This window comes from Portunus trituberculatus, chromosome 2 (genome assembly GCF_017591435.1).
Source record: "Portunus trituberculatus isolate SZX2019 chromosome 2, ASM1759143v1, whole genome shotgun sequence".
NCBI lineage: Eukaryota > Metazoa > Arthropoda > Malacostraca > Decapoda > Portunidae > Portunus > Portunus trituberculatus.
In genome coordinates this window covers 3,580,719-3,597,769 of record NC_059256.1, presented here as the reverse complement: position 1 = coordinate 3,597,769, position 17,051 = coordinate 3,580,719, and the positions used below count along the sequence as shown (strand labels likewise).

General features: G+C 34.9%; 1 protein-coding gene across 1 annotated transcript in view; it reads right to left on the bottom strand.

The window, feature by feature from the left end:
• Positions 1 to 4,614: 4,614 nt before the first annotated feature.
• The window catches only part of LOC123502750, a 19,052-nt gene continuing 6,615 nt past the window's right edge, over positions 4,615 to 17,051 (bottom strand). Inside the window, exons 3-12 of the mRNA XM_045251995.1 lie at positions 16,539 to 16,823; positions 14,914 to 15,104; positions 11,554 to 12,913; positions 10,913 to 11,111; positions 9,823 to 9,950; positions 9,034 to 9,172; positions 8,081 to 8,292; positions 7,456 to 7,635; positions 6,527 to 6,795; positions 4,615 to 6,307 (exon numbers count right to left, since the gene is read on the bottom strand). Coding sequence (XP_045107930.1) covers positions 5,740 to 6,307; positions 6,527 to 6,795; positions 7,456 to 7,635; positions 8,081 to 8,292; positions 9,034 to 9,172; positions 9,823 to 9,950; positions 10,913 to 11,111; positions 11,554 to 12,913; positions 14,914 to 15,104; positions 16,539 to 16,823 — 3,531 coding nt within the window. The 3' untranslated portion in view covers positions 4,615 to 5,739. The remainder of the gene's footprint in view (positions 6,308 to 6,526; positions 6,796 to 7,455; positions 7,636 to 8,080; positions 8,293 to 9,033; positions 9,173 to 9,822; positions 9,951 to 10,912; positions 11,112 to 11,553; positions 12,914 to 14,913; positions 15,105 to 16,538; positions 16,824 to 17,051) is intronic.

Here is a 17,051-nt window from a genome sequence, read left to right as displayed (position 1 = left end):
TAATAATGACAATAATAATAATAATAACAATAATAATGACAATAATAATAGTAATGACAATATTAAATGCATCATTTCTCTTAAACATTCAGAATTTGTGTATATCATCATTTCCTTCTTAATGTAAATAATGACAAGGAAATTTAAGAGAGAAGATTTTGAATTAATCATTATTATTATTATTATCATTATTATTATTATTTTCTTTCAAATAATGTATGAAAAAGAACAAATTGTCTTAAACATTCTGACATTAATCAATATTTTGAAGTGTTTTTTTGATATAGAAATAAATTAAGAGAAATATTACAAAAAACAGCGAATTTTAAGACATTCTGAATTACTGTATATCATTACCAGTATTCCTTCTAATATGCAAAGAAATTAACCCCTTCAGCACCACGACGCGTTTTTTAATATAGAAGTAAATTAAAAGAAATATTACAAAAAACAGCGAATTTTAAGACATTTTTTTCTAATATGCAAAGAAATTAACCCCTTCAGCACCACGACGCGTTTTTTTTAATATAGAAGTAAATTAAAAGAAATATTACAAAAAACAGCGAATTTTAAGACATTTTTTTCTAATATGCAAAGAAATTAATCCCTTCAGCACCAGGACGCGTTTTTTTAATATAGAAATAAATTAAAAGAAATATTACAAAAAACAGCGAATTTTAAGACATTTTTTTCTAATATGCAAAGAAATTAACCCCTTCAGCACCACGACGCGTTTTTTTTAATATAGAAGTAAATTAAAAGAAATATTGCAAAAAACAGCGAATTTTAAGACATTTTTTTCTAATATGCAAAGAAATTAACCCCTTCAGCACCAGGACGCGTTTTTTAATATAGAAGTAAATTAAAAGAAATATTAAAAAAAAAAAACAGCGAATTTTAAGACATTTTTTTCTAATATGCAAAGAAATTAACCCCTTCAGCACCAGGACGCGTTTTTTTAATATAGAAATAAATTAAAAGAAATATTACAAAAAACAGCGAATTTTAAGACATTTTTTCTAATATGCAAAGAAATTAACCCCTTCAGCACCACGACGCGTTTTTTTAATATAGAAATAAATTAAAAGAAATATTATAAAAAACAGCGAATTTTAAGACATTTTTTCTAATATGCAAAGAAATTAACCCCTTCAGCACCACGACGCGTTTTTTTAATATAGAAGTAAATTAAAAGAAATATTACAAAAAAAAAACAGCGAATTTTAAGACATTTTTTTCTAATATGCAAAGAAATTAACCCCTTCAGCACCACGACGCGTTTTTTTTTAATATAGAAGTAAATTAAAAGAAATATTACAAAAAACAGCGAATTTTAAGACATTTTTCTAATATGCAAAGAAATTAACCCTTCAGCACCAGGACGCGTTTTTTTAATATAGAAATAAATTAAAAGAAATATTGCAAAAAACAGCGAATTTTAAGACATTTTTTCTAATATGCAAAGAAATTAACCCCTTCAGCACCAGGACGCGTTTTTTTAATATAGAAATAAATTAAAAGAAATATTAAAAAAAAAAACAGCGAATTTTAAGACATTTTTTCTAATATGCAAAGAAATTAACCCCTTCAGCACCACGACGCGTTTTTTAATATAGAAATAAATTAAAAGAAATATTACAAAAAACAGCGAATTTTAAGACATTTTTTTCTAATATGCAAAGAAATTAACCCCTTCAGCACCACGACGCGTTTTTTTTAATATAGAAATAAATTAAAAGAAATATTACAAAAAACAGCGAATTTTAAGACATTTTTTCTAATATGCAAATCACCAGGACGCGTTTTTTTTTTTTTTTTTTAATATTTACAATGCTTACTAGTGAGTGAAGGAAACGAAAAGGAAATAAGACAAAACAAATGATAAATGAGGAAGGAAGAAAGGAATGGAGAAAAACATGAAGGGAAATTATATACTTAGGAATTGTGTACTGGAATAGACAGACTGAGGAGAAAGGAAGGAAAAACAAGAGGAGAAAGTGGAAGAAGGGAGGGAAACAAACTAAGTGATATATATATTTTTTTTTTGAAGTGGAAATCAAAGAAATGAAATGAAAATATTGTGAATAAAATCAATACTGTGAATATTGAAAAAAAAAAGAATATGAAAAATAACACGGAAATAAAGATACTAAAATAATAAATAGAAAAAGAAAAATTTGAAACTGAAAAAAAAAATTGAAAAAAATAAATTAGAAAAAAAAATATATATATCCTACAGGTTCAGAAACTTAGGATTGGATTAAAACAATGAAGATTCAGGCCATTAATCACGTGACCTCCATCCATAGATCCTTCATAATGTCGAGAAAATCATTAAAACACGCCAAAAATTCATAATAAAACATGCGTTCCAGTACTGAAGGGGTTAACACGAAAAACAGATAATTTAGCAAAGAAATTAATAGAAAAAATAAATAAATAATTAGCTGCAAAATAATTTAACAAAGAAATTAACAAAACTAACAAAAAAAATTAATTAACGAAGAAATTAATAAAAAAACACTGAATAACAGGAAATATATAAACAAAAATAAAAAAATAGAATGAACGAATTTGAAATAATAAAAAAAATAAATAAATAAATCGATCAATAGAGAAGAAAGGGATTGTTTTGATAAGCAGTAGTGACGTCACCCGTTTTCTATGTCTTCATTCTTCCTGTGTGTCTTTATCTACTTATATATTTCATCTAATTAATATATTTTTTCGTGTTTATTCTAATTTATTATTGTTTTTTTTTATTTCGTGTTTTTTTTTCGTTTTTTTTTTTTAATTCGAAGGAGAAAAAGGAAATTAAGGAAATGGAATTGAAATATTGTGAGTCAAATTAATGGCGGGAAAAATGGGGGGGGGGAAATTAATTGAAATGCGTGAATAATAATAATGGGGAAATAATAATGGGGTAAATAATAATGGGAAAATAATAATGGAAAAATAATAATGGGGAAAATAATAATGGAATAATAATGGAAAATAATAATGGGAAAATAATAATGGAAAAATAATAATGGGGAAAATAATAATGGGGAAAATAATAATGGGGAAATAATAATGGGGAAAATAATAATGGGAAAATAATAATGGGGAAAATAATAATGGAATAATAATGAAAAATAATAATGGGGAAATAATAATGGGGAAATAATAATGGGGAAATAATAATGGAAAAATAATAATGGGAAAATAATAATGGGGAAAATAATAATGGGAAAATAATAATGGGAAAATAGTAATGGAAAAATAGTAATGGAAAAATAGTAATGGAAAAATAATAATGGGGAAATAATAATGGGAAAATAATAGACACAAATGAAATGACAAAAAAAATAATAAGAGAAAATTAAGTGAAAATTGAAAAAAAGAAAATAGGAAAATTGAAAAAAATGAAAAAAAACTTAGAAAAAAATGAAAAAAAAAAAAAAAAACTAAGAAAAAATGAAAAAATGAAAAAAACGAAGAAAAATGAAAAAACGAAGAAAAAATGAAAAAAAACGAAAAATGAAAAAACGAAAAAAAAAAAAAATGAAAAAAAGAAAAATGAAAAAAAAACTAAAAAATGAAAAAACTAAAAAAAAATAAAAACGAAAAAATAGAAAGAAGAAAATAAATGAAGAGAAAATGAAAAAATATAATAAAGAAAAAAACATGCATATAAAAAAAGAAAAAAAAAAAATGAAGAAAATCAAATATAAGAAAATACAAAAATAAAATGAAAATAAAAAAATAAGAAAAAAATGAAATAACTGAAAATAAGACCAGAAAAATCCAACTAATTAAATAAAAACGAAAATAAAAAAAAAATAAACAAAAGAACGAAAACAAAGAAGCAAAATTGAATAAAAAAGATAAACATAATAAATAAATAAATAAAAAATAAATAAAAGATAAATTAAGAAAAAGAAAAAAAAAATCTTTTCCTTTTAGAGATAAAAAATAAAAATATCTTTAAAACTATGGACGATATTTCCTCTCTCTCTCTCTCTCTCTCTCTCTCTCTCTCTCTCTCTCTCTCTCTCTCTCTCTCTCTCTCTCAACTTTTCGCTTTTTTGTAATCTCTCTCTTTCTCTCTCTCTCTCTCTCTCTCTCTCTCTCTCTCTCTCTCTCTCCTATACATACATACATACATACATACACATCGTGGCTTTGATTCAAATATATACAAGAAAATTACCTTAACAATAAAATAATAATAATAATAATAATAATAATAATAATAATAATAATAATAATTACAAAATACCCTAACAATACAAGCCTTAATTTTAGCAGTGGTGTCTAAAAATTACCTTAATTACACTAGGAATTATAACAATTACATCTGGGGGAGGGATGGATGCCGATTACACTAATTACATAGGGCTGTTATAAACGGGCGGCAGTTTCTATCCTGTTCACAGAGAAGTAATAATAATAATAATAATAATGATGATAATAATAAATAATAATAATAATAAAAATCAGCCACAATGAACAAAAAACAAATATTAGGACAGAACAATAACAATAACAACAACAACAACAACACTAGCCTCTCTCTCTCTCTCTCTCTCTTCGTTTCTTCAATTCTTTGCTTTCTCTCTCTTTGTTGTTTCCTTGGTTTGCTTTTCTTATCTTTTCCTTTCTCTCTCTCTTCGTATCTTCAATTATTTTCTCTCTCTCTCTCTATCTTTTCTCATTTTTTTTTTTTCAGCTTATCTACTCTTAATTTGCTTTCATTTCCCATCTCAAACACAAACAGGACATTATATCCTTCTAAAGACAACTAGAGTCCTCATCTTTGTCCTTCAAATGTATCTTTATGACACATCCTGCAGTCCCATTTCCTTCATATCATTCCTAAAACAAACATTTATGCATTTTTTTTCCTTCTCCAAACAGAGATTTAGTATTTGTCCACTTTTCAGTCTTAAAAACAAACAAGCAAACAAAACAACTGCATTCTATCTTCCAAACATATCCTACAGTCCCATTTCCTTCATATCATTCCAAAAAACAAACATTTCGTATTTTTTCCCCTTTTCCAAACAATCATTTAGTATTTTTCCATTTTCCATCTTAAAAACAAACAAGCAAACAAAACAACTCCATTCTATCTTCCAAACATATCCTACAGTCCCATTTCCTTCATATCATTCCAAAAAACAAACATTTCGTATTTTTTCCCCTTTTCCAAACAAGCATTTAGTATTTGTTCACTTTCCCATCTTTAAAACACACAAACAGGCTGCATTCTATCTTCCAAACACATCCTACAGTCCCATTTACTTCATATCATTCCAAAAAACAAACATTTATGCATTTTTTTCCTTCTCCAAACAAGCATTTAGAATTTCTCCACTTTTCCATCTTAAAAACAAACAAGCAAACAAAACAACTGCATTCTATCTTCCAAACATATCCTACAGTCCCATTTTTCCTTCACATCATTCCTAAAACAAACATTTATGCATTTTTTTCCTTCTCCAAACAAGCATTTAGTATTTGTCATTTCCTTCATGTATTCTAAAAATACAAAACATTTCTGTATTTCTTCCTTTTTCCTCCCTTTCCAAACATGCATTTAACATTTCTCCTCTTTTCCCATCTTAAAAAAAAAAAAAAAAAAAAAAAAAAACAATGCATTCTGTCTTCCAAACGTATCGTAGCACATCCTACAGTCCTACCCCATCCTACAACCCTTCCCTAGTGAGCAGAATAGGACACAGCCGCCCGGAATTTTCAGCTAGCAAGAAATACCCACGGTGGACGGCGGACACTGAACACCCTTGGGTACTCCTCGCTAACTTTCACACTAAACCCTTCTTTCCCTAGGACTTCATGAATGGCCGCCTCCACACGCGCTGAGAGACCGAAAACCTTCAATTTAAACCTGGTAGGGGATGTCCAGTGGTCGTGAAGGCAGGAGGCGAGTCTCGACGCGGCCTCTACATCAAGTTCCACGTGGTCGATCTTGTAGTAGCAAAGTGACAGCTCGCAAAGTTTTGGCAGGTTATTGACAAGCTGGTGAAGGAAAGTATAGGTACAAGGGAGGGAGATAGCCAACCCAGATCGTACCTCCATCACTCTATCCATCGTCAGAACTCGTAGGTCATGGCAGGAGCGAGCGATCTGACCTATTCGAGCACATGTCTTCTCGTAATGGGAAAATTTGAATTCCCAGTTACCCAGAGTCAGTTCACGTAGTCTCCTGAAGTTCGCTTGCAGGAGCTCGAAGAAGGCGATGGTGGCGGTATCGTCCAGCGAGGTGCGGAGGGCGTAGCCAGCTGATAAGTCTAGGCATGTCAGGCTGTGATGGAAGAGAAAGAGAGAGAGAGAGAGAGAGAGTGAGAGGTTGGGTATTGTATGCATACCTACAACAAACATCACCAAAACATCCCCAAACACCCCACAACACCTCAAAAACACACCCATAACACCCAAACACACCCAAAATCCTCAAAACTACCCCAAACTCCAAATACCTACACCCCAAAACACCACAACACCCCAGAAACACACCACTCACTTGGGACAACACCGAAGGATTGGTAGGAGCAAGTGACCCCTCTGAAGAAATCCTGGGGAGTCTTTTACTTTCACCTCCGATAGTCTAAGGGTCTTAATGGCGGACCAGTGCTGTGTTGGGGCATGGATGGGGGGCAGGATCGGGGGCAGCAGCGGGGGAGAGGAGGACAGGCCCCCACTCACGTCTATGATGCAGTTACTAAGATTAAGGTCCTCCACACGCCAACAGCTCAAAAGATCCTTCAGATATTGTTTTGCTGTTGCTTTGTCCTGTGGGTTGGGTTGGGTTGAATTGCGTGAGGTTGGATTGGGTGAGGTTGGGTTAGGTTTGGTTTGGATGGGTTGGTTAGTGAGGTTTTTTCAGTTTGGTTGAGTTGATTTGGGTTGGTGTGGTTTGGTTGTGTTTGGACCGAAGTTTAGTTGGGTTGGATTGATGAGATTGGGTGTGGTTTGGTTGGGAGAGGTTTAGTTGGGTTGGATTGGAGTGGATGATGTTTGGTTGGGTAAGGTTTCATGAGGTTTGGTGTGTTGTGTTAGGTTGGGTAAGGTTTGGTGAGGTTAGATTGAAGTTAGATTTCGTTGGGTTTAGGTTGGATTGGATAAGGATTGGTTGGGTGAGGTTGGTGAAAAAAACAACAATAGTTAATTTCATCCACAAATACACACAAGGAATATTCACAACTTACAACACAAGCAAAACAAATTCACAAAACACACAATTATCATCTAAACACTAAAACAACAAAAAACTTTCCCATTCCCAAACAAAAACAAAAAAAACACTCAAACAAAACTACTCGAAAGCAAAACACCGCCAAAAGACACACCATTTTAAAAACACTATAAGAAAAACGACGAAAAAACAAGAAAAAACGAAAAAAAAACTACCACAAACACACATCCTTCTCTCTCTCTTTCTCTCTTACTAACCTGTAAACAAAACTCCCAATGTGCAAGGGAGAGAGAGCGCAGGGCCGTATTGTGCCTGAGGGCAGTGCAGGCAAGGTGGTACGCCCGATCTGTGAGGGTGACACTTGGAGACTCTAACCGCACTGTCTTCAAACTCTGCGACTGTCCAAGGCCGAGGAGTATTGGCATGTAGTGCATTGCCTAGAGGAGGAGAGGGTTGGGTTATGGAAAGGTAGTCTGGAAGGAGAGTTGGTTTATAGACAGCTAAGTGGGCTGGGAAGAGAAGAGGGTTGGTTTAGATAGGTAGACTGGAAGAAGAGAGTTGGTTTAAAGATAGTTAAGTAGGTTGGGAGGAGAAGTGTTGGTTAAAAGATAGACAGGAATAGTGATACTGATTTGAAGATAGATACATAGATATATCAAGGAATTACGGAGATAAGCAGATAGATGAATAGATAGATAAATAGAAACGTAGATAGATAGATAGATTAATAGATACCGAAATAATGGATATAAACCAACTAAAACTCCAATTCAAACACACACACACACACACACACACACACTGAAAAAATCCCTGCACACAAATGGTGGCAGAAGTAGGATTCCTCACAAACCCTCAAAACATCTCAAAACAAACACATACCGAGAGGCCGGATAGTTTGAGCATGGACAGGTGCCTAGTGCGTCTGATGGCATCCCCAAGACACACCAAGTCAGCGGTGGTCAGGTATAGGCAGGGGTCAACTAAGGTAAGATTACGAAGACAGCTTTCCGCGACGGCCGAGAAGAGCATATGGAAGACTGACTGGTGTTGACTACTGATGCACAGCGGGAGTGGTAGCCTGCTTTCACCACCTGGAAGAGTGACACAAATTTTTCTTAGGCTTGTATATAGGTGCCTTAACTCCTTCAATACTGGGACGCATTTTTCCCTCGAGTTTTGGGTGTGATTAGACGATTTTGTTGACATTAGGAAGGGTCTATGGAGGGCAGAAGGTTAATGGCCACAATATTCACTATTTTAATCCCCCACATAAGTTTCTGAAGCTGTATAGAATCGCCAGATAGTCACCGGAATGAATATGAAAATGCGTCATGGTATTTAAAGGGTTAAGGTGATCTGAGTTCTCTAGTTAGACAAATAGACATAATAGGTAAATAAACATTGATATAAACAATAATAGAGACATAAACAATGGAAAATACTGAATACATTATACAAAAAAGAAAAAAATAATAATAAAAAAAGTGAAATAAAACATAGATAGATAAACAATAATAGAAACATAGACAAATACATAAAAAAATACATTATAAAAATAAAATAAATAAAATAAACAACTTGAAATTACACACACACACACACACACACACACACACACACACACACACACACACACCTTTCTTCTTATTCCTTCCTGGTTTATTTTAAGTTTTTCTTTCCGTTCTCATTATTTTTTCACAATCTAGACAACTTTTTCCTCCTCCTGCTTCTTCCTTCCTTCTTTCAGCCTTTCATTCCTTCCATTCTTCATGTCATCATCAGTGCCTTCTTTCCACACACACACACACACACACACACACACACACACTCACCGCCACAGATAAAGTAGTACCCGCGTGCCTCTACCGAGTGTTTGGTGCCCGTGTGGAGAGGGTCATTGAAGAGGTAACTAAGCTCGCGAGTTGGGTACTGCAGCGGGGCGGGAGGGCAGGGCGGCCGCTGATCCTGCTCCTGTAGTAGTAGTAGTAGTAGTAGTAGTAGTAGTAGTAGTAGGACTAACATCACATGCCTCTAATAAAAATAAATATATACATAAAAAAATAAGAAAAAACAAAACAAAACATATTCTCACAACTATTCTTCCTCTGCCTTCCTAACCTCTACCACTCACACACACTACCACTACCTACAACACCCCTAACTTATCCCACCCATAAACCAAACCTACTTATCTTACCACCTACCTAACCTATTTACCTACTCTTCTCTATCCCTCCCCTGCCACCACTTATGACAAAACACCCCACACATCCCCAAAACATCTCAAAACACACCCAATCTATTCTCAAACACAACAAAACACCCCAAAACATCCCAAAACACACCCAAACCATTCCAAACACATCAAAACACTCCCAAACAAACCATAACACACCCAAATCATTCTCAAACACACCAAAACACAAAACACACCTAAAACACCTTCAAACACATCAAAACATCCCATAACACACCCAAACCACTTCCAAACATACCAAAACACACCCAATCCATTCTCAAACACACCAAAACACCCTCAAACACACCTTAAACACCCAAACACATTCCTAAACACCCCTAACACACCCCAATATCCCTTCCCGGGCCACCTCCATCCATACCTGCTGTCTGAACGCGTCCTTGCTCTTCCTGTTGGCGTATCTCGGCATGTGGACTTGTTCAGCGTGAAGATCCGAGGGTGTCATGAAGCCAACTGACCCATACATCAGCTTCTCCTTGTTCATTGACACTTTTGGGAGGAACGGAGAAGGACGAGGAGGAAGATGGACGAGGAGGAGGAGGAGGAGGAAGGGAGGTAAAGAATGCATGGAAAGTAAGTGGGTGAAGTGAACGAGAGGGAGGCGAAGGAAAGTGAGGAGGAGTAGGAGAACGAAGGGAGATGAAGAGGAAGAGAAGTGAGGAGGAGGAGGAGGTGGAAGAGAGGGAGGAGAAATGGAGGTAAGGAGGGTAGGTGGAGAGGGAAGAGTAGAAAGGAGGAATGCATGGAGAGAAGAGTAGTAGGAGGAGAGAGAAGTGAGATAGAGGTTGAGGAGAAAAAGAAGAGAAGAAGTGGAAGAGAGGTAGGAGGAGGAGGAGGAGGAGGAGGAGGAGGAGGAGGAGGAGGAGGAGGAGGAGGAGGAGGAGGAGGAGGAGGAGGAGGAGGACAAGGACGAGGAGGAGGAGGAGGCGAGGAAAGCGAAGAAGGAGAGAAAGGAGACAAGATGCAATGATTAAACAAACAAGAAACAAAAACAATAAAAAAAAAAAAACCAAACACCACAAATTCACTTTACAAAACAAACACACAAAAAAAAAAAACACTCCCAAAATAACCAAACACCATTTAAAAACACGGTGAAATACTTGACAAACCCCAAAAACACGATAAAACACCGTAAGAACCCTAAAAAAACACCCTTCTACCTCAAACATCCTCAAACACCAATAAAACACATAAATCAACCATAAAAATCAGATAACAGACATAAAACACCAAAAAAACAGAATTCTCACTTAAAACACCGCAAAAAAACTAAACTTCCAACTTAAATACCGTTAAAATACCCAAAAAAACTTCAATTTCCTATTTTAAAACAACCTTAAAACCAAACTTCACTTAAAACACCCTAAAAAACAAATTTCCTACATCAAACACCCTTTAAACACCCTTACACTCTTAAGACATCGATAAACACCATTGAAAACACTAACAGCAAAGAGTATGTAGGTTCTTGTTCTTCTTCAGCAGCTCCACAAGGTTTCCGAACCCCCGACGGCCGTGTTCCAGCCCTCTCAGTTGCAGTTCCCTTAAGTTGCCAGCGCATCTCTTGAGTCGGTCACAGATCACCTCTAAATCTTCGTCCCGCAAGTACATATCAAGATGCAGCCGTTCCAGGGAGTCTAACGCCTTCTGCGGGGTAATATTGGTAGTAGTGACAGTGGTTTTCTATCCAAACACACACGAACACATACACTTATCTAATCCACATCAAATGCCAAGTAAATCTCAAAAACACACTCTATCCGAACTAATTGATACGCTATCCAAACACAAGAATACACATAATTACCGTATCCACACCAAACACGATGGAAATCAAACACACACATGAACACACACCTACACAATCCAAACACACATATATGATATCCAAATACACACCTACGCTATCTAAACACACAAAGCACACACACTTTACCTACACCAAACATGAAGCAAATCCCAAAAACACACACACAAACATACACTTATGCTATCTAAAAAAACACGAATGCTATCCAAACACACACAAATACGCTTACACTAACCAAACATACACCTACGCTATCCAAACACATGAACAGATACTTACCCTATCCATATTACAAGTAGCCCCCTCCAGCGCCCGTCGGAGAGGTTTAGATGCCATCATGTTGAGCTCCTTAATCTCCAATTCCTTCAGGTTCTCCTTGTTTAAGACTCGCTGCAGGTGGGAGAAGAATAACTCAATCTTGGGGTCTGAGAAAGGCTCCCCATCCTGCATGGCGCGAATACTTAGGCTGGTGATACTTGTGTTGGATCGGAGAGCGTTGAAGAAATCCCGATACAGTTCCGGACTTGCCTCGTTGAATGAGCTCTCCTGGTCCGGATTGCTGCTTTTGATTCGCCATACGATCTCCAGCGATTTGAGATGCTTGACGTTTTGTGCTAAAATGTAACGCCAGCCTTCAAAATCAATGTCGCTTGTGTAGATGACAGCGTTCCTTCGGTCTAAGAGCCTGGCGATAGCACTGCAGTTGTCTCTCGTTGCTTCAGTCTCCCGTAGAAGCATCAATAACTGCTGGTCTCGCATTTGTAACGGCGCTTGAAGTCTACGGTAGTCTAGGGCTAAGTGTGCGTTCTTCCCAAGGATCCCCACCACAAATTTCAACACATGTTCGTGCCTGTACACCGTAGAGAACTCCCTGCATTGTCGACACGGCCCGCGGTGGTGTGACTGGATGTGTTGAGCGATGTACAGACCAGCCAAGTACTCTAGAAATATTTTGTGCACCGGTTTCCAGAATTTCTTGTGTCCGAGTACGTTATTTTCGCTGTCGTTGGAGAGGAAGCCTAGATGGAGAAGCAGGTCTGAATTCTCTACCTCCTTAATCTCCTTCTCGCTAAATCGTGTCTTCTCTGTCCGTAACGCATCCAAACACAGCTTACCGAAACTCAAAAACACACTGTCATACTCCGCTGGGAAGGCCTCCATGCTTTCCTCCATTCGCAAGTCCACCTTTTTGATATTCCACTTAATGAGACACAGCATAATCTTGAACATCATGTCACTCAGTCTGTCCGGCAGCTTACTCGCTCCGACAGAACCATACAACATGCACAGGAGGACGCAAAACAAAGGTCGCTCTGCCAGCTGTCTATATTTCCCGTCCTTCTCCATAATCTTCCTCAGGCACCTTCCGTTCTCATCCTCGTTCACCAGCCGGAAATATTTGGTGATAAACTCAATCATTTGTGCCTCATTGAAACCCTTGACAACCATGCGTTCGGCTATGGTCTTCAACACGTCTGGTCTCGCTGTCACGACCACCTTGCTGTTCTGGAAGTCCTGGTGGTTGTGTAGAAGCTTTCGTATGTCTCCTTCATCCTCCTTCTGCAGTTCATCGTAGCCGTCCAGGATAAACAAGACCTGCTCCTCGTTTTCTTTGCAGTAATCCCACACTTGGCGGAACCTAGGGGTGGGTGCGTCAAAGCGAATGTTATAGAAAACGTGATAACAGGGACAAAACCAAAGTAAACCCATGAAAAAACACACGGTAAACTTAACTAAAACTACAAAAAAAAAGGAAAACAAAAGAAAACGTACCTCAATTCAAAGCTCGATCAAAGAAAACCAGAAAAAAAATTGGTGAAACTTAACTAAACCATACCAAACATGAAATAAATCTCAAACACACACACACACACACACACACACACACACACACACACACACACACACCTACACATATATAAGTTCACAGGAATATAAAGAAGAGAGAAGTGAGTAAAAAAGAAAGAAAAGAGAGATAGAGAGAGAGAGAGTTAGGAAGATAAGAAAATTAATTAAACTGAGTGAAGGTTTACACAGAAGAGAGAGAGAGAGAGAGAGAGAGAGAGAGAGAGAGAGAGAGAGAGAGAGAGAGAGAGAGAGAGAGAGAGAGAGAGAGAGAGAGAGAGAGAGAGAGAGAGAGAGATAGAGATAAAGCAAATGATAATATTGAGGGAGTAAATATGATATGCCAAATTAGTAGAAAAGAAAGATAAAGAGATGAGAGAGAGAGAGAGAGAGAGAGAGAGAGAGAGAGAGAGAGAGAGAGAGAGAGAGAGAGAGAGAGAGAGAATAATTAGTAGAAAACAAAAATAAGAACAGAAAACAACACAACAACAACAACAACAACAACAACAACAACAAAACTTTTCCTTAAAACAAAAACGACAAAAAAAATAATAAGAGTGAAATAAAAAAAAAAACAAATACAAACTCAAAACAACTTAAAATCAACACAAAAAAAACAAGAACAAAAAAAACACAAGAAAAGAACAACAACACTAACTTTTCCTTAAAACAGATAATAACAATGAAATAAAATAAGAAACAATAATCCAAACTTTAAAAAAAAACTCAAAATAAACACAACACAAAAAACAACAAAAACTTTCCCTTCAAACAAACAAAAAAAAAAAAAAAAAAAAAAACACGCAATCACAAAACTACTCAAAAAAAAAAAAAAAAAACAAGAACAAGAACAACAAAACAATAACAACACAAAAAACAACAACAAAACTTTCCCTTCAAACAAAACAAAAAAAAAAAAAAAGAAAAAAAATCACAAAAACGCAATCACAAAACTAAACAAAAAAAAAAAAAAAAAAAAAAAAAAAAAAAAAAAACAACAACAACAAAAACTTTCCCTTCAAACAAACAAAAAAAACAAAAAAAAAAAAAAAAACACGCAATCACAAAACTACTCAAAATCAAAAAACAAGAAAACAAAACAAAACAAGAACAACAAAAAATAATAATAACAACAACAAAAAACAACAACAAAACTTTTCCTTCAAACAAAAAAAAAAAAAAAAAAAAAAAACACGCAATCACAAAACTACTCAAAAAAAAAAAAAACAACAACAACAAAACAACAACAAAAAACAACAACAACAAAACTTTCCTTCAAACAAAAAAAAAAAAAAAAAAAAAAAAAAACGCAATCACAAAACTACAAAATCAACAAAAAAAAAAAAAAAACAAGAACAACAACAAGAACAACAAAAAATAACAAAACAAAAAGCAACAAAAAAACTTTCCTTCAAACAAAAAAAAAAGAAGAAAAAAAAAAACACGCAATCACAAAACTACTCAAAATCAACAAAAAAAAAAAAAAAAAAAAAAAAACAAGAACAAAAAACAACAACAACAAAAACAATAACAACACAAAAACAACAACAAAAACTTTCCCTTCAAACAAACAAAAAAAAAAAAAAAAAAAAAAAAAAACACGCAATCACAAAACTACTCAAAAAAAAAAACAACAAAAAAACAACAACAAAAACAATAACAACACAAAAAAACAACAACAAAAACTTTCCCTTCAAACAATAAAAAAAAAAAAAAAAAACACGCAATCACAAAACCACTCAAAAAAAAAAAAAAAAACACAAGAACAACAAGAACAACACTAACAACACTAACTTTTCCTTGAAGTGTGAGGGCAGCAGTTCCTCCTTGACATACTGCTCAAGACTCCCTTTGAAATCCCTTAAAAAGATGAGAAACACGAACTTAAACTCCTGCAGGCTGGTTTTGTTGGCCCAGTCTATGGCTAACTTGAGAGCCAGCAGTGTCTTTCCCATTCCAGGCTCCCCCTCCACCAGGTACCGCGTCTGTAGGGAGTAACAAATTGGTGTGAGATAGGTCAAAGATAAATATTTCACGTTTTCTTTGGTACAGTTAGAAAATAAGTTAAAATTTGGTAAGGGATATATGTGAACACGTTAATATTTGTAGTGTTTCCCTTAAAAATTTATCGTTTTCTTTGGTACAGTTAGAAAATAAGTTAAAATTTGGTAAGGAATATATGTGAACACGTTAATATTTGTAGTGTTTCCCTTAAAAATTTCTCGTTTTCTTTGGTACAGTGGTTAGAAAATAGGTTAAAATTTGATTAGGGATATATGTAAACACGTTAATTTGTGTAGTGTTTCCCTTAAAAATTTCTCGTTTTCTTTGGTACAGTTAGAAAATAGGTTATAATTTGATTAGGGATATATGTAAACACGTTAATATTTGTAGTGTTTCCCTTAAAAATTTCTCGCTTTCTTTGGTACAGTGGTTAGAAAATAGGTTAAAATTTGGTTAGGGATATATGTAAACACGTTAATATTTGTAGTGTTTCCCTTAAAAATTTCTCGTTTTCTTTGGTACAGTTAGAAAATAGGTTATAATTTGATTAGGGATATATGTAAACACGTTAATATTTGTAGTGTTTCCCTTAAAAATTTCTCGTTTTCTTTGGTACAGTGGTTAGAAAATAGGTTAAAATTTGATTAGGGATATATGTGAACACGTTAATATTTGTAGTGTTTCCCTTAAAAATTTCTCGCTTTCTTTGGTACAGTTAGAAAATAGGTTAAAATTTGATTAGGGATATATGTAAACACGTTAATTTGTGTAGTGTTTCCCTTAAAAATTTCTCGTTTTCTTTGGTACAGTGGTTAGAAAATAGGTTAAAACTTCAGTGCTCAGGGATAAGAGAAATGTAAACACACTAATTCAAATTGCTGTTTCCATATATTAGCAAGTTGATCTGTGTGGTTTTTGAAGCCTCTTCCTCATTCACTAACTTATCCATCAAATCCACACTCCTGCTTGTCTGTCTTCCCTGTTTATCCACGGCAATGATTTTTTTTAATAGTTCCCCTTAAAAATACTAGGAAATTTAAAAGTAACCCCGTTAGAAACACAGAAACAAACAAAAAGCCCGCGAAAAATACAAAACACAAACAAACTCTACAAAACTAAAATGATAACAAAAAATAATAATAAAAACAATAACTTCCCCCTTAAAAATACTGGGAAATTTAAAAGTAACCCCGTTAGAAACACAGAAAAAAAAAGCCGCGAAAACACAAGACAAAACATTAAATAACCCAAACAAACTCCACAAAACGCTGAAAAACACAACAAAACCTCAACAAAACTCAAATAAAAAGAATAACAATAATAACCTCAACAAAACACTAAAACAAAACTGAAATAAGAACAATAATAACAATGAAAATAATAACAAGAATAATAACTTCAATAAAAGCACTCACCTCTTCCTCATTCACTAACTTATCCATCAAATCTACACTCCTGCTTGTCTGTCTCCCCTGCTTATCCACGGCAATGATCCTGGAGGCAGTGTAGAATTCAGTCATTGGGATAACTTGATGTCCTTTGAGCCACGGCAAGAATGAGGTCTTCGTCTGCCGAATGTAAACAGTGGACAGCTTCTCTCTCACTTCTGCCAGGAGGGTCGACAGGGCAGTGTTGGTGGTGGTGGTGGTGTCTGTGGTGGTGGTGGTGGTGGTGGTGTCCGTAGTGGTGGTGTCACTGTGCTGTTGATGAAAGAGAAATTGTGAGAGATATGACAGACAGACAGACAGACAGACAGATAGGTGAATATAGATAGACTAACATTAATTGCTGACTTAGACACATAAATAAATTGAAAGAATAACTAACACAAAGAAATAGAAGAAAAAAATTGGGCAAGGAAGGAAAATAGAGATAAACACACACACACACACACACACACACACACACACACACACACACACACACAC